The 25,988-nt window shown below is 41.8% G+C and overlaps 1 protein-coding gene across 1 annotated transcript in view; it reads left to right on the forward strand.

Annotated features, from left to right (window-relative positions):
• The first annotated feature begins 417 nt into the window (after positions 1-417).
• LOC136882218 (uncharacterized) overlaps positions 418-25,988 on the forward strand; it is a 58,363-nt gene continuing 32,792 nt past the window's right edge. The window contains exons 1-2 of the mRNA XM_068229562.1: positions 418-477; positions 5,581-5,670. Of these exons, the coding sequence (XP_068085663.1) occupies positions 435-477; positions 5,581-5,670 (133 nt within the window). The 5' untranslated portion in view covers positions 418-434. The remainder of the gene's footprint in view (positions 478-5,580; positions 5,671-25,988) is intronic.

A 25,988-nucleotide genomic window follows, 5' to 3' on the forward strand; every position in this document is an offset into this window, starting at 1 on the left:
GTTGTGAATTAACCTCGCAAAAGGTTGAGAAGATCAGTGTTCATTAAGCTGTAGACCGCCTTTCTGAGTATGCTACATTCTGAATAGTCTCATCTGTCAGCGCCAAAGATCTGCAGTGGCTATTGCGCTAATTCTGCATTCAGTAGTTTCGAACGTCATTCTAATTACTAGTTTTTATCTGTCATACTTAATCAGAGTCCTTGAAAAATAACAACGGACTTCACTACAGTTATTAGTGATAATGTCAGTTGGTTGCTAAACATGCATGTTATTTACACGTGTCGTTTATGCATGTTATTTATGCATGTCCATGCTTATTTACGACCTGAAAGTATGTTACGAAATATTTAGCAATCGGCTTATTACTTGCCCTCTAAGGGTATATAACACAATCCTTCGTACTTCTGAGCCATTCTAAAGACTACACTTGCAAAATGAAGTACGTTCTGGTATTCATCGCTTTCTGCACCATCGCAGGTAAATATAATTACAGAAATGTATCCTTGTCAGTCTGATGGCGGGTTAGGATTCATATTTCTTACTGGCTTCATATTTGCCGCCAGACAATTCAAACCTGTACCACATGTTTCTATAGGCTTTGCTCTCTCTGTTGCAACTGGTTAATGTTCCTCGAGCTGCAACACCGCCCCATTCATTGGACGTAATCGGTTCTATGTATTTTCATGACGTAGAGCCTTCTTCTTCTGCTTCTTCTTCTTCTTCCTTCTCCACTTTTCCCACATCTGTGGGGTGGCGGGTGCGAACTCTGCCGCGCATGTGGATTGGCATGTTTTACGACCGGATGCTCTTCTTAACGCCCTCCCTATATGGAGGGATGTAATTACTATTGCGTGTTTCTGTCGTGGTTGGTAGTGTAGTGTGTTGTCTGAATATGAAGAGGAAAGTGTTGGGACAAGCAAAATCACCCCGTCCCCGGGCCAGAAGAATTAATCAGTCGCGATTAAAATCCCCGACCCGGCCGGGAATCGAACTAGGAACCCTCTGAAGCGAAGGCCCCAACGGTGCCCATTCTGCCATTGAGTCGGACTTCATTATGTAGAGTGTGTATAGAATTTATTTAATTAAATGTAAACGAAAGAACTGTATGGAAACAGCGTTCTGGAACCTTTAAAAGGAAGCAGATGTTATACTGTTGTTGTTTGAGTCATCTGTCCATAGACTGATATGATGCAGCCCTCCTTCCGCCCTATCCTGTGCTAATTGTTTCATTTCTACTTAACTGCTACATCCTAATCTGCTTGTCATATTCAAACTTCGATCTACCCATACTTTTCTTACCGCCTACACTTCCCCCAGAAACCAACCGAACAAGTCCTGAATGTCTAAAGATGTGTCCTATCATTCTATCCTTTCCTCTCGTGAAATCAAGCCACATTTGTGATTTGATCTACCCATCTCATATTCAATATTCCTCTGTAACACCACATTTCAAAAGCTTCTATTCTATTTCTTTCTGAGCTGGTTACCGTCCATGTTCCACTTCCATACAACGTCACGCTCCAGACGAAAGTCTTCATGAACATATTTCTAAATCCTATATCAATGTTCGAAATGAGCAAATTTGCCATCTTTAAGAAAGCTGTTCCTTGCTTGTAGAAGAGCTAACGTTGGAATTTTTGGGGTACAAGAATGTGTAAATGAAAATACGGACGAAATTGCGGTAAATGTTTTTACGGAGATAGGTGTGAATGTGAATTTGCAAGACATTGATAGGAGTCACCGAGTCAGACCTAATTCTCCAGGGAAACCTCGGCCAATCATTGCCAACAAGGCAGGAAGTGTTTCGCATAAAGCGAAAATTGATAGGTACCCCTGTAACTATTCGCGAGGATCTAACCTCTACCAGATTGTCAATTGTTACGGCTGCTATTCTCGGCTTTAATCAGAGCAATTGACGGACCTAGAGTGGAGACATGATTATTATGAAACCAGTTGGCAGTAAAATTAGAGTTAAGCGGCTGAGTGACATTCCTAAGGATAGTGACAACAACTAAATGTAACAATTCACTGAACTGACTATTCATATTCCTAGATTAGTCCATATTTATTTATCTCAATATCGTTACATTTTTTCTTAGGATAGTTTAGTTTATTATCATTTATTTCCGTTTAGCTTAGAATAATCTCTTTTTGCAACTCTTTATCTACCTACATACTTTACTAAATAATTGCATTTGTTTTCTTATTAGTTTATGATTAATTATTATTCATTTAACAACTTTAGTTTTTACTTTTAACTTTTATTTTATTAATTTAGACACAACCCCTTAATTTAATGGTACTTTAAAATAATGCGTGATTCTAGGCACAGTTGTTTATATACCTGCACCCCACTACTTCAATTAACGCTAATTCCTCCTAGCGCTTCGTGTTTTTCCGTACATTTTGTTAACTCTCATTCTTTCAAGTTGGGAAGAGTTACGAGTGGCAAAATAAATTCCTCTGACGTCGCTAGTCAATTTCCACCGCTACCGTATGTCGCCTTAGACCAGCCAACCTCTCCCATCCTTCCACTGTCCCCACTCCCCTCAACCTCTCGCTACAATCTTAACCAAAGTACCGCTAGTATTCTTATGAATTTCGTCTCGCAACATCCCAGAGCTCTGCACGTCTGTCATATAAACGTGCAAAGTTTATTAGCAGCCAACCGAATGGACGAGAAGGTAGAAATACTCACCCCAACTGTTTTCCATGTCCCACCAGTGTCTGAGTCATTATTAACAGATAATAGCCAGTCTTCTTTGTGGCATCTTGAACGGATATGAGCACACTCAGAAACGAAATAGAGGGGTATGTGGCTATTTCCTAACCAGCCTCAAACCTAAGTTGTTAGGTCGTTCACCAAGCAGGTATGAGGGGAAACCAGAATACATCAGTGGCGGTAGGCTCTCAGGAGCACATGAGCACGTGAACACCCAGTTCAAATGCATATTCAACGCATTCATGAATAATTCAAAATTGTTTCCTTTGTTTATACCTGATTTCGTCAATCGATCGAAAGTATTCGACTTATATCGAAGCTCCGGTACACTGACAGCTGTTCGTTTCGACTGACAATGCAGAGAGCACACTCGAGATTTTGCTACGGGCCTGAAGACTATACGCATCCGCATGGTGATGACGTCATCCACAGATATCTCCACAAGCGAGGAGCACGGTAAGGTATGTGCCTGTCAGTCTACAACTAGCCTCAAACAATTGATAGTATTACAGTTGATCACAAGGGTCCACCACCTCACCTGTTACTGTTGGCTACAGCTCCCAGAAGTTACTATTGCATTATATTACCGGAAGATTTCGCTAATAGGTAATTCTGAACAGGGTTCGTAATCACGGGAAAATATTTGCTTTATATTGTGGGCGGAGAACTGTTTCGATTTCAATTCATTTTAGTACTGGTAAATGTGATAATTGCACGCACAATGTTTGTGCTTGTTGTCATACTTACGTAGACTTCGTGCTACGTAAGTCCGAGAATTATGTTCGCATCTGTTAATATTCGCTACAATACAACATTGTATCAATGTTGCTGTGAATTTTACTTTTACCGAGCTAAGTACTGAACCTGCCAACTTGGAGTCAGAAATCCGTCTGAGCCACTCAGCCGGGCAGTTGAATTTTAGTCTTGTTGTTCACTCACTGATTCGTCTCTGAAAAATGCACCCTCGGTTATAGGGGTTCTAAAATAATGAGTGGAGAAGCAACCGTACAAGGAACTTTTAGTGAAATGATTTAAATAAGTTATTTTGTACTGATTTGTATTCTACTTTGGTGTATTTGAAAACACATTTTGTTTTGAACCCCCTGAAAATTTTGTCACAAGCCACCACTGGAATACATGTTTGTAGAAGTAACAACGAATGAAGAATGAAAGCCCTTGTAGGAGTAGTTTACACATAGAGTTAGTAAATAAGGTACACTAGAGGTAGCATTGGCGCCACCGTCTACGAGAGAATCACTGTAGCGAGCGGAGCGTGATGAAATCGCAGCTGTTTGGCCAAAAGCTCACTCCGCTGTACTCATCAACGTAAACAGGGAACCTTTAAAACTGTGTGGATGTAGATAAGGTTTAAAATTCTTACATGTAAACATTCTCAGACACTACAGCGTCGGTAATTTGGTCTCACCTTTATAAATCCTATCAAAACCATGTGGAGAAAATTCAAAAACATTTCTTACGTTATCTTTACTTAAAAAGATATAACAGGTTTGTCCCTAGCGTCATAATTCACAATAAAAATCTCCTGAAAAATTTAACTTCACTTCATTATTAAATAGACGTATAATAAATTATCAAAAATACCTCCATTGAGTTATCAATAATGTGGTACAAAACAGTTACTTTCTACAACAATTCTCGTTCAATACACGGAAAGGCAGTTTAAGACACAGATATATCTTGTTTTTCCGATTTCTAAAACAGCGTTTTATAGAAGCTCACACCTGTTCAGAATGTGCACTACATATAACGTCACAGTTCATAAATTTCCTGATTTTGATTTAGACTTTGCTGTTAGATACACATATTATGTAAAATTATTGAAGAAGGTACACAGTTTAAGTAATGGTCGCACTATGCTGGGCACTTCGAGTTCAGTTAAAGCAATATTTCTTGTCGTGACCTACCTGTCCTGTGAGACGTTCTAGTAGGTTGGTCACCAGGCCGTTGGAGTTGACGTATTACATGTGCTGCCGAGCGGAAAGTAGGGAAGTAATTGTAGGTGCGACTCTGTCCAGCAACTCCCGAAATAAAAGATAATTTAACCTCAATGTCCTTTATTATCCAGGACGACTATGTCTAATATATACGATATATTTACAAGTTTAAATATGTCGATCTGAGGAGAGAGCTTGTTTCACGCGTCTACCCTACGGCTATATCCGCCTTCTGCCCTGCGGCATGTATGTACAATTTTACTGACACGATTAACTGCTCGAAAGAGCCTAGTCTTTGAGAGTACGAATTACTGGTCGAGAGAAAGCCCCGTGCCATCTTGGCTTAGGGTTATATCTGCTCTCCTTGAAGCAAAGGTCGAACCCTTCCCACTACCTTGGGGGTTGGGTCTTATGGGCGTTACTTAGCTGCTCACCTTGTATGTGGCGCCCTCAACTACTATTCTCCACTAATTGTCACAGTAGGTGCTGCTCTCTGAGCACTACTGTCTCTGTCCTACTTTGCACTCTTATTTCCTTGTCTTTCTTAGTGCAGCTGTACTGACTTTGTTTCCTTTGCCGGCGGGACGCCCGGCTCACATAAGAACTCTGTTTGTCGATACACAAGTAAACATCCGTTGTTGTCAACATGTTTTCGTAGGCGCATTTCCAATGCTCCCTGCCTGGCTAAGGTTCTGTAACTTACTGAAAGATTCCTTCTTCTTTCTAATTATTAAATCTGACTATAATTACCATACAAATATTCTGATACTACAAGGTGTACTGTATTACTGATTATTGCTCTAATATTATTATAATTACCATACAAATATTCTGATACTACAAGGTGTACTGTATTACTGATTATTACTCTAATATTTGTTTTATTTCCCTTGACACCTTGAGATCGATTCTCGGCTGCGTATCCCCACTGCTCTTCATCTGTCAGTCCGCCGGCTCGAGCCACTGAGAAAGTCAGTACACGACAACCTGAAGGTATGCCCTATAAGTGTATATATGTACTATATTTATACTTATTTCTTGGTTAGTTTGTGCTTCATTTTAGTGTTTTATTTCTTTATTTGTACTTAATATTTAGTGTGATATTCATGCCGTTCGCCACAACTCATCTCTTACCAAACATATATATTTCATGCCTTACTTTCCATGATTTTCTTTTTATATGTTAGTTGCTTTAACTGGTGTCAGTTTAAGATTAGAGTTATTTCTTTTGTAGATACTAATTCTTAGTTTATTTTATGTTTCTCTATTTCTACTTTTATCTTATTAATTTTCAGATATTAAGTATTTTAGGTCATAAGTCCACTTCGAACTTGAAAAAATATTAATGCGCTGTAAATTCCGTTTGCTACTTATTAATAATGTTGTACACTTTTGTGTTTAGATACTAAGTTCTTTCTGACATGTGTTATTTTTAATAATTAATGTATAGTGACTAAGCCACCTGTAATTGGAGAAACATCCCTGTTTGTGGTATGAAATAAATAAATGTGAAATAAATTAATTGTCACTAAAGGTACAGGAGCGGATGAAATTAATGTCTCTTTAAAACGATCCGTACTTTTGAAAGATTGTAAGAAAACTTTCTTTAAAAGAAAACATGAAAGCAAATTCAGCTGATTCAACATATAGCAAAATTCTCCTTGATGTTGGAGAGGAGAAGTGTCCAGAAGTGAATGATACTCATGATGAAGAACTACCTCACGGTCTTTTTCAGGTTGTGGCGGACATTGAAACTTTAATAAATAGTTTTTACGATGTTGTTCACTTCTCAATATAAAAGGTGATTCGTGTTTGTGTGAAAGATCAGTTTTATCACCAATGAATGACCAGGCCACTGAGCTTAATCAGCGCTTTATAGATAAGCTTCCTGGCGAATCACAAACATACCTTTCCATCAATATAGATTGTAATCCGGATGAAAATGAAAATCTACAGCCTGTTTCCAGTCATTCGACCGGGTCAGGAATGGAATGAATGAAGCCTCCATCTATCGCCGAGGATAGGAATTATGCCGGCTGTCGAAGTCTGTCGCACTCCTCCGGGGCAATGATTAATGCCTGAGAGATGGAATGAAGTGATATTGGAGAGTGTTGCTGGAATGAAATATGACAGCGAAAACTGGAACACCCGGAGAAAAACCTGTCCCGCCTCCGCTTTCTCCAGCACAAATGTCACATGGAATGACCGGGACTTGAAGCACGGAACCGAGCGGTGAGAGGTCGGCGCGCTGCCGCCTGAGCCACGGAGGCTATTTTCAATTCGGATGAAGCTGTTAATTATGCAACAGAATTTTTAAACTGTATAATTGTGCCTGGTGTACCTCCCTCACAAACTAGAACTTAGTATTGGTGTGCCCATCATACTACTCCGTAATTTATACCCACCAAAACTTTGCAATGGTACTTTGCAAAGAAACGTTATAGAAGGTTGTATAATACCCGGATGCGGAAAAGTTGAGATGGTGTTTATATTACGGATTCCCACCATACCGTCAAATTTTCCCTTTGATTTCAAAAGACTGCAGTTTCCTATCAATATCAGCTTTTGCTATGGCAATCAACAAGTCCTATGGGCAAACATTGAGCATAGCTGACATATATTTAACTAAGGGTTGCTTTACACATGGGCAGCTATACGTAGCATGTTTACGAGCGAGGGATGCCACTACTGTTATTGTTTTAGCCCAAGGAAGTCGTACACCGGTCACTGCATATAAAGAGATTTTCCAATGAGATTAAAACGAAAATGCAAACAAAAATTCAAAGTACTTCAATAGTTGACAAGGAAGCTTTATAAGGCAAACAGAGAACTCAACGCGTTCGAAGTCGCGGCCACACTTATTAAAAATTAAAGTACTGTAATTCATTCGATTTACCTGCGTCGATGTGCGTTAATAAATTTAAATGTTTTATTCTGATGTTAAATAAATAGTTTAAAACATCGAACGGCTGAATTAATAAACGCGGATGAAGCCGCGGGTACATACTAGTTGTTATAAATATGATGTAAACTGATTTCATCCATTATTGTAGACCTTTGTGAATACTGGGGAGTTGAAAATTTCTTAAGATTTCTCGACAAATATCACACACGGAAATCGTTGATTTGCTTGTAAGGAGGTCAGTTAATGGGTGCAATATTGCAAAAACAGGAAGATTATGGCAAGGAAGAAGTAGAGTGCGCAAACGACATCACAAGTGACAGGAAAATGGGAACGATCTATTTTACACAATATCACGGTGAAAATTTTCAGTTTTGTGCGGAGTAAAATTACAAATATTACAAGTTTGTTAACGGAAGTTGAGACATTCATTAGTTACAAGAACATGGTACACAGATCCATTATTTTTTTTCATTTTATCATCTTTTATAAATCTTGTGTCCAAATTTGTTTTTAAACGTTATATGTAGTGAGACCTGTCTTCGGCTTTTTTCTCTTATTTTATAGTTTGGCACTTAGAACCTTCTTAAATTATAGTATTCAGTTATTGATATCAACTGCAATTTGTACCTCCATAGACTCAGTGTAATGTTTATTTATTACATCCGTTAACCGTCCAAGTGTTGGTTCTTCCCTCGGGCTCATTGGGGTATCCCGCCCCTATCACCTCACGTGAGCCTGAGACATTTGGTCGGGGAGGAGGACCAGTACAACGCCAAGATGACCTCACCTGCTAACATGAACATGGGCCTTGTGTGTGATTGGAGGGTGGGGGGGGGGGGTTTGGCAAGAAAGAGGGAAGGAAACGATCGTATCCTTAAATAAGGTAGCATCCGGCTTTTTTCTGGAGGGGAAGTGGGAAACCACTTCGAGAATTGCTGAGGTACGAATAGAACCCCCCTCTACTAAGTTGACCTCCCGAAGGTGAGCGGAGCTCTTTCCACTCTTCGTACCCGGGCCTCCGTGGGTGGCAGCTAATCACGCTAAGCACTACAGCACAAAGGCGGACAGTATAGTTTTTATATGCTTTGATTGCATACCTAAGTATCTCTTATCGCTTAGTTATGAACTATCTACCCTTTTGTGACAGTCATTTTACCTCAGTTTTTACTTTAAATCTTCAGTAAACCAAATGGGATATTCCCTTGTTTTACTGCAGCGCAGTCCAGACCCGCACACTGGCGGTAAGGCCACAATCATTGATAAATTTAATAGATTATATAGTGCGGTTCGAGTGTTGGTCATACTGATGAATTATTTTAAGAAAAATAATTTGGTACCTCGTGCCGAATGCAAGTACCCTTTGCGAGGCGGTGTTCCTAAATCTGCACACAGCTTGCGCAACAAGTCCACTGTATTACTTAGCAGCTATCAGTGCCAACAAATCAGCATCAAACGCAACCGTACCTTGGTATGAATTATAGATTCAAAAGGATGCCTCAGTATAACCAACACTCTGTCGCTCACATATCCGGTTCTGTTTTTTCCAAACACCCGTTATAGGCATCCTTAAGGTGATTTGATATAATGTGAGAATTTTCACGTGGGACAAAAATTACCTTTCTCCAGGTCAGAGAGAGGGCATTACCCTCACGGCGGCCTGCCACTCTCCTTCAGGGAGAGGGAATGAAACGTTTTGTTGATCATGAAATGTCATTGCCGGTCTGAGCGGCTGAGACGGTTCAGGAGCTGGCCTTCTGACCCCAACTTGGTAGGTTCGATCCTGGCTCAGTCCGGTGGTACGTGAAGGTGCTCAAATACGTCAGTCTCGTGTCGGTAGATTTACTGGCACGGAAAAGAACTCCTGCGGGACTAAATTCCGGCACTTCGGCGTATCAGAAAACCGTAAAAGTATTTAGTAGGACATAAAGCAAATAATATATTATTGTATTACTAGCAAATGTACCCGTGCTTCGCTACGGTAGTCTATACTGTATACGGATATCTAAGTAAATTACTGTACATGCAGGGCATAAGATCTTTTTTTAAATTCCATGTCTCTGAGCGTTATCCGAGAAATAGCATAGGGAGGTCCACATACGTTGCTTCTAATGTAAAGAACGAGTTGCGGAGTTGTGATGATAACGGCAGGTCCAATAACCTACTGCCATTCGCAGTCGATTTGGGAATTTCATTATAATGACGGGCCCCATTGCCTGCTGCGCACTCACAATATATTTGGGGAGATTTCGTTGCAACGACAGGCCCCATTTCGTACTTCCAAACAGATAACCATCGAGGAATTTTTATTATAATTGCAGACACCTTCCCTACAGCCAGTCAAACTTGAGTTGTATTGTTATCAATATAATGACAGACCCCTTTTCCTAATGCAAGTCAGCTTACTGCCACTCACACCGAGTTGGTGAGTTTCCATTATAATAGCAGGCCACTATACCTAACGTCAAGCAAATTTTAGATGGGTAAATTTGTTTATAATGGCGAGCACCCTAGCCTACTACCAAGCACAATCGGGTAAAGGAGTTTTGAAAAAAAATTGCTTGTTCCCTAGCCTTCTGCCAGTCAAATCGAGAAGGAAAATATTCATTATAATGGCACACAGGAGTCGGAGAAAGACCCCATTCATACTGCCAGTTAAATTCGATGTGGGGAGTATTGATTAAAGTAGCAGACGCCCTCCTGCTGAGAGTCATTATCAATTTGTAAAGTATTAATTACAAAGGCACGCCCACCCTTTCTGGATCGCTACAAATCGACTTCAGTGAATAAATATAGATCGACATACGAAAGTATAGGAAATTTTACCTTCATTTGAAGATTAACTGCTCTAAAAGGTACATCATATCGACAAAAGGATTGTAGGCCATCGATAAGACGCCATTATATAACGGTATAAATGGCTGGTCCTGTGATATGTTCTCGTATCTCATCTATTTATGGGTAAGATTGAGTTAGAAAGGTTGACTACGGTGAAATTTTGGTAAGATTTCCTCACAATGAATTACTTTTGGGACACATATGTGACAGGTACAAACATAGAATTTGGTACACATATAGCTACTGCGTGGGCCAAGCTTCACGTAGAAGTTAACGATCCTATCTTTCGGATAAGTGAATCAAACTACCAGTTAAACCTGTAAAAAGTGCAAAAAATGCGCACAATCCAGAAATAGTGCCACATTTAACGTATAAGGGATAGAGATACGACAAAATGCCATAGGACCACAGTTGTAGATCACTCCAAATTGAATCGAGAATGTGACATCCGTTTTGTGATACGACTTACCGTTTAGCCACAAAATACTTCAAAAGGAATGTCTGCACCGACTTTAAAATTGCCTCTATATTTCGATATTTTAGAGGTAAAAAAAAAAAAACATTTTAAACATCTCGTAAATTTCCGTCGATTACAGGCTAAAAGCTACAATTTTTCTAAATTTAATTTCTACCTAGTCTGACAGATTGTGCCGCCATCTTGATATAGGGGAGGGGATTAAAAATTAAGACTTAAAGGAAACTTTTAAAGTAGTATAATTGGATGGTTCTGCCGCACCTCCGCCGCCGCACGCCTCCTCCTCCTCCGCCGCCTCCTCCGCCGCCGCCTCCTCCGCCGCCGCCCGCGGGAAATTTGAATTTTGGCGGGAAATTTGAATTTTGGCGCGAGATTTGAATTTGTAAACAAAGCCACGTGCTTTTTGACAGCTGTCATCGACAACAACGCATCGCTAACCTCACTGCTGCCATCTTGACGAGCCTAAACCTCACTAGTGCCAACTTAACCTAACTAGCATGAGGTAAACAAAGCCACGTGTTTTTTGACAGCCACGAGCTTTTTGACAGACAACAACGCATCGCTAACCTCAGTACTGCCATCTTGACGGGCCTAAACCTCAGTAGTGCCAACTTAACCTAACTAGCGCGAGGTAAACAAAGCCACGTGCTTTTTGACAGCCACGTGCTTTTTGACAGATTTGTAAACAAAGCCACGTGCTTTTTGACAGACAACAACGCATCGCTAACCTCAGTACTGCCATCTTGACGGGCCTAAACCTTAGTGGTACCAACTTAACCTAACTAGCGCGTGGTAAACAAAGCCACGTGTTTTTTTGACAGCCACGTGCTTTTTTGACAGCTGTCATCCGCCATCTTTAAACCACAAAGCACTGTGCTGCCCTCTATATCGCAGTAGCTGCAAAATTCGTCACCTGTCATCGGCAGTGCTGCCATCTTGACGGGTCTAAACCTTAGTGCTACCAACTTAACCTAACTAGCGCGAGGTAAACAAAGCCACGTGTTTTTTGACAGCTGTCATCCGCCATCTTTAATCTATAGAGCACAGTGCTGCCCTCTTTAGCTACTTACCTTTGAAATGTGGTGGCGGATAATTTGAAAAATGCTTTTTTGACAGCAGCCATCTTGCATCGCAAACCTCAGTGCTGCCCTCTTTAGCTAGATACCTGTGGTGGCACCGTGCTGCCCTCTATGTGGTGGCGGCAAATTCCACGTGCTCTTGTTTGGTAAACATAGCCACGTGCTTTTTTGACAGCTACTACCCACCATCTTTAATCAACAGAGTATAGTGCTGCCCTCTATGTGGTGGCGGTAAATTCCACGTGCTCTTGTTTGGTAAACATAGCCACGTGCTTTTTTGACAGCTGTCATCCGCCATCTTTGAGCACCGTGCTGCGGGCAATTTTATCACCTATCACCCACCTTTTTGACAGCCGTCATCCACCATCTTTAATCAACAGAGCACAGTGCTGCACTCTATGTGGTGGCGGCAATTTGAAAAAATCTATGTGCTCTTGTTGGGAAACAAAGCCACGTGCTTTTTGACAGCTGTCATTCGCCATCTTTGAGCACTGTGCTGCGGGCAATTTCGTCAGCTGTCATCCGCCATCTTTGAGAACAGTGCTGCACTCTATGTGGTGGTGGTAAATTCCACGTGCTTTACAAACCTATGCGCTTTTCTGACAGCTGTCATCCGCCATCAAAGCATTTAATCCAGAGAGAACAGTGCTCCGCTATCTTTAATCACCGTGCTGCCGGGTGACGGCAAATTCCACGTGCTCTTGTTTGGAAACAAAGCATTTAATCCAGAGAGAACAGTGCTGCCCCGGTGGCGGTAAATTCCACGTGCTGTCATCGGCAGTGCTGCCATCTTGACGGGTCTAAACCTTAGTGCTACCAACTTAACCTCACTAGCTCGAGATAAACAAATCCACGTGCAGCTGTCATCCGCCATCTTTACTCCATAGAGCACAGTGCTGCCCTCTTTAGCTACTTACCTTTGAAATGTGGTACGTCACAGCTGTCATCCGCCATCTTGCATCCGAAACCTCAGTGCTGCACTCTTTAGCTAGATACCTTTGAAATGTAGTGGCGGTAATTTGAGAAATTCTTTATGCTCTTGTTTGGAAACAAAACCACGTGCTTTTTTGACAGCTGTCATCCGCCATCTTTAATCTATAGAGCACAGTGCTGCCCTCTTTAGCTACTTACCTTTGAAATGTGGTGGCGGATAATTTGAAAAATGCTTTTCGACAAGCAGCCATCTTTAATCCAGAGTGCACCGTGCTGCCATCTTTAGTTGAAATGTGGTGGCGGCAAATTCCACGTGCTCTTGTTTGAAAACAAACTCACGTGCTTTTTTGACAGCTACCATCCGCCATCTTTAATCAACAGAGCACAGTGCTGCCCTCTTTAGTTTGAAATGTGGTGGCGGTAAATTCCACGTGCTCTTGTTTGGAAACAAAGCCATGTGCTTTTTTTTGACAGCTGTCATCCGCCATCTTTAATCCAGAGAGCACCGTGCTGCTATCATGCGGGCAATTTCATCACCTGTCATCCGCCATCTTTAATCCACAGAACACCGTGCTGCCCTCTTTACGGCTACTACCTTAAGCATGTAGTAGCGGGCAATTTGAAAAGTTCTGTTAGCTGTCAGCCGCCATCTTTAATCAAGAGTGCACCGTGCTGCCATCTTTAGTTGAAATGTGGTGGCGGCAAATTCCGCGTGCTCTTGTTTAGTAAACAAACTCACGTGCTTTTTTGACAGCTACCATCCGCCATCTTTAATCAACAGAGCATAGTGCTGCCCTCTTTAGTTTGAAATGTGGTGGCGGCAAATTCCACGTGCTCTTGCTTGGTAAACATAGCCACGTGCAGCTGTCATCCGCCATCTTTAATCCAGAGAGCACCGTGCTGCCCTCTTTATCGTAGTAGATGTAAATTCGTCACCTGTCATCCGCAGTGCTGCCATCTTTAGCTAGATACCTTTGAAAAGTGGTGGCGGATAATTTAAAAAGAAAAATTCTACAGCAGCCCTCTCTCGACGCTAATTGCATAAGATGGCGGCTATACATGACTCCTTAAGGGTGCTTACGCAAGATGGCTGCTATACACAGGTTCTTATGAGACGCCCTTGGGATGCTTGCGCAAGATGGCAGTTATACATGGCTCCTTATGAGATACCCTAGGGATGCTTGCGCAAGATAGCGGCTGCTCTTATGGGACGGCTTAAGGGTCCTTGTACAAGATAGCTTGAGACGCCCTAAGGATGCTTGCGCAAGATGGCGGACACAAGATGGCGGCTATACACAACTCCTTATGAGACGCTTTAAGGGTGCTTGCGCAAGATGGTTGCTACTCTTAGCTTAGAGGCTAACGTGTCGTGATAGTTCGATTCATTAAATTTAGGGCTTAAATGCAAAATGTTAAATATATCGAAAACGGTGCACCGTAGAGCAAAACGGACAAAATTTTTCTGCCTAATACCTAGGTTCGCAGTATGAGGAACAAGTAAAACATAGTCTAATGATGGGATCAACGGTTCGGTTCCTACTTAGGCCCTTTGGCATTTGCTCTGTTTTAGCTTGTATTGAAGCGAGTCTTCGTAACATGATCAGGTCTAGCTATGGTAGAGAGTATAACGTACCGTGCAGGTTCGATTCATTAAATTTGGAGGCTTAAATGCAAAATGTTAAATATCTCGAAAACGATGCATCGTAGAGCAAAACGGACAAAATTTTTCCGCCTAATACGTAGGTTCGTAGTATCAGGAACAAGAAAAAACATAGTCTAATGATGAGATCAACGGTTCGATTCCTACTTAAGCCCTTTGCCATTCGCAGCTATCTATTTCTACAAGATGGTGGCTGCTCTTATGAGAAACAAGATGCCTTGAGACGTCCTAGGGATGCTTACGCAAGATGGCAGACACAAAATGGTGACTATACATAGCTCCTTATGAGACGGCCTAGGGGTGCTCGCACAAGATGGCGGCTACTCTTATGAAGAAAGCTAGCTTAGAGGCTACTGCGCAAGATAACAGCTGCTGTTATGCATGTGGTGGAGGGCAATTTGAAATTCTATGTGCTTAATCAACAGAGCACCCTGCTGCCCTCTTTAGCTGAAATGTGGTGGTGGATAATTTGAAAAATTATTTTGACAGCTATCATCTTTAAACAAAGGCGACTATACATAGGCTGTTAAGGCCTTATCATTCTCCTCCTCCTCCTCCTCCTCCTCCTCCTCCCCCTCCTCCTCCTCTACCTCCTCCTCCGCCTCTTATGTCAAGGCATAGCTTTATATCGAACAAGTTTAAACCTGCATCGCGAAGGCAAGCGTGTGCAGCGATAACATTATTGTGCATGTTTAGACTTTCGAAACATAAGAAGAGTAGAATCAAACGCTGTACTCGATACGACATGTGATCAGAACATTGATTGATGCGTTCAGAAAACAAAATAAGTGATCAAGACTAGAATCGAACAATGTACTCAATACATCATGTGTTTAGAATATGTCAGGGGATACGCTTGTTCTAAGAAGATCAGACTGAAACATAACAAGACTAGAATAGAACACTGTAATCGATGTTGTTAACTTCAACATGTGATCAGAACATTGATTGATGTGTTCAGAACACAAAATAAGTGATCATGACTAGAATCGAACACTGTACTCGATACAACATGTGATTAGAACATTGATCGATGTGTTCAGAACACGAAATAAGTGATCAAGACTAGAATCGAACACTGTACTCAATACAACATGTGTTTAGAACATGTTAGGGGGTACCCTTGTTCTAAGAAGATCAGAATGAAACATAACAAGACTAGAATCGAACACTGTAATCGATGTTGTTAACCTCAACATATGATCAGAACATTGTTTGATGTGTTCAGAGCAAAAGTACAATTTTGATGATTTGCGCAGCTAACTCGCTCGGTAAACGATATAGCCAAAGTATATCTTCAAATTATTTACCTTCCATCATTCGTCTTGTGTGTAAAAATCAGTCGAACATGTTATCGCATAAACATGGCTGAAAAAAAATCGTGATAGGGTATGGAACCCAGGGGTTACATCTTATCAGAAGGGCAAAAAGGATGAAAGGACTCTTCCTCCTCCTTACCGCACATTCCTTGGCTAAAGGGCTAATGGGCTAAAGGGCTAATGGGCTAAAGGGCTAAAGGGCTAATGGGCTAAAGGGCTAAAGGGCTAAAGGTGCAACAACCTCATCGATCGCTATCAGCAAGAACGCTTGTACTTTGTTAAGTGTAGAAAATTAATCTTTATTGGTAAATGGTTTTATGTTCAGAACAAGGAATGGAACCTAGGGGTTACGTCTTACCTAATAAAATCCCCGAGGTGCGATGAGTTACGTTTTTCGAACTAGTGTTTGGAACACTGAACTTTTCAAGATGGCAAGAGTGAGGTTAGCAATGTTCTGTTGTTGGATTTTAAATTCCGCGCTACAACATGCATAAGGTGGCAGCCCTTGAGGTTTACTCCCGTAAAGATGGCAAGAGTGAGGTTAGCAATGTTCCGTTGTTGGATTTTTAAAATTCCCCGCTATAACATGCAAAAGGTGGCAGCCTTGAGGTTTACCGCCGTAAAGATGGCAGCAGTGAGGTTAGCGACGCTCCATTGTCCTTCAAAGTGAGGTTAGGGTTCGTCAAGAAGACAGCTGTCAAAAAAGCACGTGGCTATGTTTACCAAACAAGAGCACGTGGTCGTGATGTCACGGTCACGTAGTATGCTGCCTCAGCATGCAAAGTTCAATGTCTACACCTACGTAGTTAACACTCTGCTATGTTCACAAGATTTTTATACATCACTATTCTTTATGCTTTAAGTTCATTCACATAGGCTATGCTAAGATAGCAGCACAAACACATGCGAACTTTGTACATTCTAATGGAATAAGTTTAGTACTGTGTGCGTCATGGATACGTGATGTGTGCACGCATTTAATCTTGACTATACGTAATGCTGCTGCTTTGTTTACAAGATTTTTATACATTGCTATTCTTTATGCTTTAAGTTCGTGCACGCACAAGCGATACTCGTACGCTCTAGCAGGAGAAGTTTAGTACGATATTCGATACATACATTATCGATAGGTGATGTGTACACGCTTTAGAACATAGCTCATCTTTATGCTTTAAGTTCGTGCACATGGGTTAGGGATACACAAAAGCGATTGCTACATGCTCTAGCGGAAGAAGTCTAGTACGATAGTAGATGCATGTAAAATCGATAGGTTATGCTAAGATAGCAGCACACTTACATGATTTTAGCACAATCTAGTGGGAAAAGTTTAGTATGATAGTCGTTTCGTGCAAAATCATTAGGTAATGTGTAAACGCTTCGAAACAAGGCTATTCTTTGTACTTTAAGTTCATGCGTACAGGTTATGCTAAGATAGCGGCACAATCTAGCGCAAGAAGTTTAGTACGAGAGTCGATGTATGTAAAATCGATAAGTAATGAGTACACGCTTTAAAACATGGTTATTCTTCGTACTTTCAGTTCATGCATCTTAGTTATGCTAAGATAGCAGCACAATCTAGCGGAAGAAGTTTAGTACGATATTTGTTGCATGCAAATCGATAGGTGATGTGTACACACTTTGAAACATGGCTATTCTTTTTACTTTAAGGTCATGCGTATAGGTTATGCTAGGATAGCAGCACAATCTAGCGGGAGGAGATTAGTACGAGAGTCAATGCATGCAAAATCCATAGGTAATGTGTACATGCTTTGAAACATGGCTATTCTTTGTACTTTTAAGTTCATGTGTATAAGTTATGCTAAGATGCCAGCACAATCTAGCGGAAGAAGTTTAGTACGAGAGTCAATGCATGCAAAATCGATAGGTAATGTGTACACGCTTTGAAACATGGCTATTCTTTGTACCTTAAGGCCATGCGTATAGGTTATGCTAAGATACCAGCACAATCTAGCGGAAGAAGTTTAGTACGAGAGTCGATGCTTGTAAAATCGATAGGTAATGTGTACACACTTTGAAACATGGCTATTCTTTTTACTTTAAGGTCATGCGTATTGGTTATGCTAAGATAGCAGCACGATCTAGCGGAAGGAGTTTAGTACGAGAGTCAATACATGCAAATTCGATAGTTGATGTGTACACGCTTTGAAACATGACTAATCATTGTACTTTAAGTTCATTGGTATAGGTTATGCTAAGATAGCAGCACAATCTAGCGGAATAAATTTAGTACGAGATTTGATGCATGCAAAATCAATAAGTAATGTGTACACGCTTTGAAACATGGCTATTCTTTGTACTTTAAGTTCATGCGTACAGGTTATGCTAAGATAGCAGCACAACCTAGCGGAAGAAGTTTAGTACAATATTTGTTGCATGCAAAGTCGATAGGTAATGTGTACACACTTTGAAACATGGCTATTCTTTTTACTTTAAGGTCATGCGTATTGGTTATGCTAAGATAGCAGCACGATCTAGCGGAAGGAGTTTAGTACGAGAGTCAATACATGCAAATTCGATAGTTGATGTGTACGCGCTTTGAAACATGGCTATTCTTTGTACTTTTAAGTTCATGTGTATAAGTTATGCTAAGATACCAGCACAATCTAGCGGACGAAGTTCAGTACGAGATTCGATGCATGCAAAATCGATAGGTGATGTGTACACACCTTTTTACTTTAAGGTCATGCGTATAGGTTGTGTTAAGATAGCAGCACAATCTAGCGGAAGGAGTTTAGTACGATATTTGATGCATGCAAAATCAATAAGTAATGTGTACACGCTTTGAAACATGGCTATTCTTTCTACTTTTAAGTTCATGTGTATAAGTTATGCTAAGATAGCAGTACAATCTAGAAGAAGAAGTTTAGTACGATATTTGTTGCATGCAAAATCAATAAGTAATGTGTACACGCTTTGAGACATAGCTATTCTCTGTACTTTAAGTTCATGCGTATAAGTTATGCTAAGATAGCAGCACAATCTACCTGCAGAAGTTTAGTACGAGAGTCGATACATGCAAAGTCGATAGGTAATGTGTACACGCTTTAAAACATGGTTATTCTTCGTACTTTCAGTTCATGCATCTTAGTCATGCTAACATAGCAGCACAATCTAGCGGAAGAAGTTTAGTACGAGAGTCGATGCGTGCAAAATCGATAGGTAATGTGTACACGCTTTGAAACATGGCTATTCATTGTACTTTAAAGTCATGCTAAGATAGCAGCACGATCTAGCGGATGAAGTTTAGTTCGATGGTCGATGTATGTAAAATCGATAGGTGATGTGTACACGCTTTGAAACATAGCAATTCATACTGCTGCTCTGTTCCCAAGACTTTTAAGAATAGCTAATCCTAATGCTGCTCTTAGCGACGTCGAGCTAAGGATTGATTACGTGACCGTGATGTCACGATCACGTGCTCTTGTTTGGTAAACATAGCCACGTGCTTTTTTGACAGCTGTCTTCTTGACAAACCCTAACCTCACTTTGAAGGACAATGGAGCGTCGCTAACCTCACTGCTGCCATCTTTACGGCGGTAAATCTCAAGGCTGCCACCTTTTGCATGTTATAGCGGGGAATTTTAAAAATCCAACAACGGAACATTGCTAACCTCACTCTTGCCATCTTTACGGGAGTAAACCTCAAGGGCTGCCACCTTATGCATGTTGTAGCGCGGAATTTAAAATCCAACAACAGAACATTGCTAACCTCACTCTTGCCATCTTGAAAAGTTCAGTGTTCCAAACACTAGTTCGAAAAACGTAACTCATCGCACCTCGGGGATTTTATTAGGTAAGACGTAACCCCTAGGTTCCATTCCTTGTTCTGAACATAAAACCATTTACCAATAAAGATTAATTTTCTACACTTAACAAAGTACAAGCGTTCTTGCTGATAGCGATCGATGAGGTTGTTGCACCTTTAGCCCTTTAGCCCTTTAGCCCATTAGCCCTTTAGCCCTTTAGCCCATTAGCCCTTTAGCCCATTAGCCCTTTAGCCAAGGAATGTGCGGTAAGGAGGAGGAAGAGTCCTTTCATCCTTTTTGCCCTTCTGATAAGATGTAACCCCTGGGTTCCATACCCTATCACGATTTTTTTTCAGCCATGTTTATGCGATAACTTGTTCGACTGATTTTTACACACAAGACGAATGATGGAAGGTAAATAATTTGAAGATATACTTTGGCTATATCGTTTACCGAGCGAGTTAGCTGCGCAAATCATCAAAATTGTACTTTTGCTCTGAACACATCAAACAATGTTCTGATCATATGTTGAGGTTAACAACATCGATTACAGTGTTCGATTCTAGTCTTGTTATGTTTCATTCTGATCTTCTTAGAACAAGGGTACCCCCTAACATGTTCTAAACACATGTTGTATTGAGTACAGTGTTCGATTCTAGTCTTGATCACTTATTTCGTGTTCTGAACACATCGATCAATGTTCTGATCACATGTTGTATCGAGTACAGTGTTCGATTCTAGTCATGATCACTTATTTTGTGTTCTGAACACATCAATCAATGTTCTGATCACATGTTGAAGTTAACAACATCGATTACAGTGTTCTATTCCAGTCTTGTTATGTTTCAATCTGATCTTCTTAGAACAAGCGTATCCCCTGACATATTCTAAACACATGATGTATTGAGTACATTGTTCGATTCTAGTCTTGATCACTTATTTTGTTTTCTGAACGCATCAATCAATGTTCTGATCACATGTCGTATCGAGTACAGCGTTTGATTCTACTCTTCTTATGTTTCGAAAGTCTAAACATGCACAATAATGTTATCGCTGCACACGCTTGCCTTCGCGATGCAGGTTTAAACTTGTTCGATATAAAGCTATGCCTTGACATAAGAGGCGGAGGAGGAGGTAGAGAAGGAGGAGGAGGAGGGGGAGGAGGAGGAGGAGGAGGAGGAGAATGATAAGGCCTTAACAGCCTATGTATAGTCGCCTTTGTTTAAAGATGATAGCTGTCAAAATAATTTTTCAAATTATCCACCACCACATTTCAGCTAAAGAGGGCAGCAGGGTGCTCTGTTGATTAAGCACATAGAATTTCAAATTGCCCTCCACCACATGCATAACAGCAGCTGTTATCTTGCGCAGTAGCCTCTAAGCTAGCTTTCTTCATAAGAGTAGCCGCCATCTTGTGCGAGCACCCCTAGGCCGTCTCATAAGGAGCTATGTATAGTCACCATTTTGTGTCTGCCATCTTGCGTAAGCATCCCTAGGACGTCTCAAGGCATCTTGTTTCTCATAAGAGCAGCCACCATCTTGTAGAAATAGATAGCTGCGAATGGCAAAGGGCTTAAGTAGGAATCGAACCGTTGATCTCATCATTAGACTATGTTTTTTCTTGTTCCTGATACTACGAACCTACGTATTAGGCGGAAAAATTTTGTCCGTTTTGCTCTACGATGCATCGTTTTCGAGATATTTAACATTTTGCATTTAAGCCTCCAAATTTAATGAATCGAACCTGCACGGTACGTTATACTCTCTACCATAGCTAGACCTGATCATGTTACGAAGACTCGCTTCAATACAAGCTAAAACAGAGCAAATGCCAAAGGGCCTAAGTAGGAACCGAACCGTTGATCCCATCATTAGACTATGTTTTACTTGTTCCTCATACTGCGAACCTAGGTATTAGGCAGAAAAATTTTGTCCGTTTTGCTCTACGGTGCACCGTTTTCGATATATTTAACATTTTGCATTTAAGCCCTAAATTTAATGAATCGAACTATCACGACACGTTAGCCTCTAAGCTAAGAGTAGCAACCATCTTGCGCAAGCACCCTTAAAGCGTCTCATAAGGAGTTGTGTATAGCCGCCATCTTGTGTCCGCCATCTTGCGCAAGCATCCTTAGGGCGTCTCAAGCTATCTTGTACAAGGACCCTTAAGCCGTCCCATAAGAGCAGCCGCTATCTTGCGCAAGCATCCCTAGAGTATCTCATAAGGAGCCATGTATAACTGCCATCTTGCGCAAGCATCCCAAGGGCGTCTCATAAGAACCTGTGTATAGCAGCCATCTTGCGTAAGCACCCTTAAGGAGTCATGTATAGCCGCCATCTTATGCAATTAGCGTCGAGAGAGGGCTGCTGTAGAATTTTTCTTTTTAAATTATCCGCCACCACTTTTCAAAGGTATCTAGCTAAGGATGGCAGCACTGCGGATGACAGGTGACGAATTTACATCTACTACGATAAAGAGGGCAGCACGGTGCTCTCTGGATTAAAGATGGCGGATGACAGCTGCACGTGGCTATGTTTACCAAGCAAGAGCACGTGGAATTTGCCGCCACCACATTTCAAACTAAAGAGGGCAGCACTATGCCCTGTTGATTAAAGATGGCGGATGGTAGCTGTCAAAAAAGCACGTGAGTTTGTTTACTAAACAAGAGCACGCGGAATTTGCCGCCACCACATTTCAACTAAAGATGGCAGCACGGTGCACTCTTGATTAAAGATGGCGGCTGACAGCTAACAGAACTTTTCAAATTGCCCGCTACTACATGCTTAAGGTAGTAGCCGTAAAGAGGGCAGCACGGTGTTCTGTGGATTAAAGATGGCGGATGACAGGTGATGAAATTGCCCGCATGATAGCAGCACGGTGCTCTCTGGATTAAAGATGGCGGATGACAGCTGTCAAAAAAAGCACATGGCTTTGTTTCCAAACAAGAGCACGTGGAATTTACCGCCACCACATTTCAAACTAAAGAGGGCAGCACTGTGCTCTGTTGATTAAAGATGGCGGATGGTAGCTGTCAAAAAAGCACGTGAGTTTGTTTTCAAACAAGAGCACGTGGAATTTGCCGCCACCACATTTCAACTAAAGATGGCAGCACGGTGCACTCTGGATTAAAGATGGCTGCTTGTCGAAAAGCATTTTTCAAATTATCCGCCACCACATTTCAAAGGTAAGTAGCTAAAGAGGGCAGCACTGTGCTCTATAGATTAAAGATGGCGGATGACAGCTATCAAAAAGCACGTGGCTGTCAAAAAGCACGTGGATTTGTTTATCTCGAGCTAGTGAGGTTAAGTTGGTAGCACTAAGGTTTAGACCCGTCAAGATGGCAGCACTGCCGATGACAGCACGTGGAATTTACCGCCACCGGGGCAGCACTGTTCTCTCTGGATTAAATGCTTTGTTTCCAAACAAGAGCACGTGGAATTTGCCGTCACCCGGCAGCACGGTGATTAAAGATAGCGGAGCACTGTTCTCTCTGGATTAAATGCTTTGATGGCGGATGACAGCTGTCAGAAAAGCGCATAGGTTTGTAAAGCACGTGGAATTTACCACCACCACATAGAGTGCAGCACTGTTCTCAAAGATGGCGGATGACAGCTGACGAAATTGCCCGCAGCACAGTGCTCAAAGATGGCGAATGACAGCTGTCAAAAAGCACGTGGCTTTGTTTCCCAACAAGAGCACATAGATTTTTTCAAATTGCCGCCACCACATAGAGTGCAGCACTGTGCTCTGTTGATTAAAGATGGTGGATGACGGCTGTCAAAAAGGTGGGTGATAGGTGATGAAATTGCCCGCAGCACGGTGCTCAAAGATGGCGGATGACAGCTGTCAAAAAAGCACGTGGCTATGTTTACCAAACAAGAGCACGTGGAATTTACCGCCACCACATAGAGGGCAGCACTATACTCTGTTGATTAAAGATGGTGGGTAGTAGCTGTCAAAAAAGCACGTGGCTATGTTTACCAAACAAGAGCACGTGGAATTTGCCGCCACCACATAGAGGGCAGCACGGTGCCACCACAGGTATCTAGCTAAAGAGGGCAGCACTGAGGTTTGCGATGCAAGATGGCTGCTGTCAAAAAAGCATTTTTCAAATTATCCGCCACCACATTTCAAAGGTAAGTAGCTAAAGAGGGCAGCACTGTGCTCTATAGATTAAAGATGGCGGATGACAGCTGTCAAAAAACACGTGGCTTTGTTTACCTCGCGCTAGTTAGGTTAAGTTGGTAGCACTAAGGTTTAGACCCGTCAAGATGGCAGCACTGCCGATGACAGGTGACGAATTTTGCAGCTACTGCGATATAGAGGGCAGCACAGTGCTTTGTGGTTTAAAGATGGCGGATGACAGCTGTCAAAAAAGCACGTGGCTGTCAAAAAAACACGTGGCTTTGTTTACCACGCGCTAGTTAGGTTAAGTTGGTACCACTAAGGTTTAGGCCCGTCAAGATGGCAGTACTGAGGTTAGCGATGCGTTGTTGTCTGTCAAAAAGCACGTGGCTTTGTTTACAAATCTGTCAAAAAGCACGTGGCTGTCAAAAAGCACGTGGCTTTGTTTACCTCGCGCTAGTTAGGTTAAGTTGGCACTACTGAGGTTTAGGCCCGTCAAGATGGCAGTACTGAGGTTAGCGATGCGTTGTTGTCTGTCAAAAAGCTCGTGGCTGTCAAAAAACACGTGGCTTTGTTTACCTCATGCTAGTTAGGTTAAGTTGGCACTAGTGAGGTTTAGGCCCGTCAAGATGGCAGCAGTGAGGTTAGCGATGCGTTGTTGTCGATGACAGCTGTCAAAAAGCACGTGGCTTTGTTTACAAATTCAAATCTCGCGCCAAAATTCAAATTTCCCGCCAAAATTCAAATTTCCCGCGGGCGGCGGCGGAGGCGGCGGCGGCGGAGGAGGCGGCGGCGGAGGAGGCGGCGGAGGAGGAGGAGGCGGGCGGAGGCGTGCGGCGGCGGAGGTGCGGCAGAACCATCCCATTATACTACTTTTTAAGCCCATGAAACTTATAGGTTGTCGTTTAGGATAATAATATAACCCCCTGTGGGTGGGGGACGCAGACGAAGAATACACCCACGGTGTCCCCTGCCTTTCGTAAGGGGCGACTAAAAGGAGCGACAAATGGATGATTGGATTAGAACCATGAAACTACTTGTAATTATTACCACTACGCGGGGAAGACCATGGGTCGCTACTACTTGCGCGTAGTACCACCATGTTAGGTACCAAATAAGTTTGTGAGTAGTAGCACGCAGGAGAACCGTGCGGTCAGGCTTCTACGGTACCTGCGATTAGTAGCACTATATGAGCGACACCAGGGTTCTGGCTTGCCTATGATTAGTACCCGCTATATAAGGAACACCACGGGATAGTACGAGTTCCTGTGGTTAGTACACTTATGTGATGAAAACCATAGGTTTGCGTTGCCTGTAAATGGCGCCGCTATATGCGAAACAGAGTAGGTCTGTATTACATGTGCGAATTTCATTACCTGTGAGTAGTACCATAATGTGTGGAATACCGCGAGTCTACGATACTATTGATTAGAACGGCACCATGGCAAATACCACGGTTCTACTTCCCAAGCGATAAGTAGCATTATGAGAGGCCGATGACCTATATTTTGGACCCCTTTAGCTTGAAATCATCATCGATTCAGTATTGAGCTATAGAAGAGGTTCCTTGGTCAGTATTACTATTGTTTTCCATCAGTTTCTGAGACTGAGGCATTGCGGGTTGGCTCCACTGATTGTTTTAAATTCATATCCATCCGTTCATTTTTCGTCCTCACGCTTTGAATTCTGGTCAGTGGAGGATTTTGGATTTGTATTTTGTCATTGCATTTCGTCTCATTTCGTACCATCAGGGGCCAATGACCTAGATGATAGGCCCTTAAAACAACAAGCATCATCATCATCATCATCATCAGCATCATCATCATCATGATAAATATATCCGACTGCGTTCTTATGCTGAGCCCCAAATTTGAGACTCCCATCGAGGCACCTCAGAGTATTTTGGAACTTTTCTATTTTTCTAGGGATCCTGAAGTCATCAGCTTCTCTGGTACCAAGTTTTAAGTTTCTAGGATGCCTCGAATTGCCTCATTAATTCATGTCTATTTTCATTTTTATACTTATATATACAATACAGTATACTGCGTATATAGATCGTTCCAAAACGACTTCCATTTATTAATATGGGTTATATTTAACCCCGTTCCCTAGGGGTTCTAGGGGCGACTTGCCCCCACAGTATGTTTTCCAGATAGTAGGTAATATTTGTACGCCTTCCACCCCAAAGCGGGCCGAAATTGACTTTAAAAAT

The sequence above is a fragment of the Anabrus simplex genome, chromosome 1 (genome assembly GCF_040414725.1).
Source record: "Anabrus simplex isolate iqAnaSimp1 chromosome 1, ASM4041472v1, whole genome shotgun sequence".
Classification (NCBI taxonomy): Eukaryota; Metazoa; Arthropoda; class Insecta; order Orthoptera; family Tettigoniidae; genus Anabrus; species Anabrus simplex.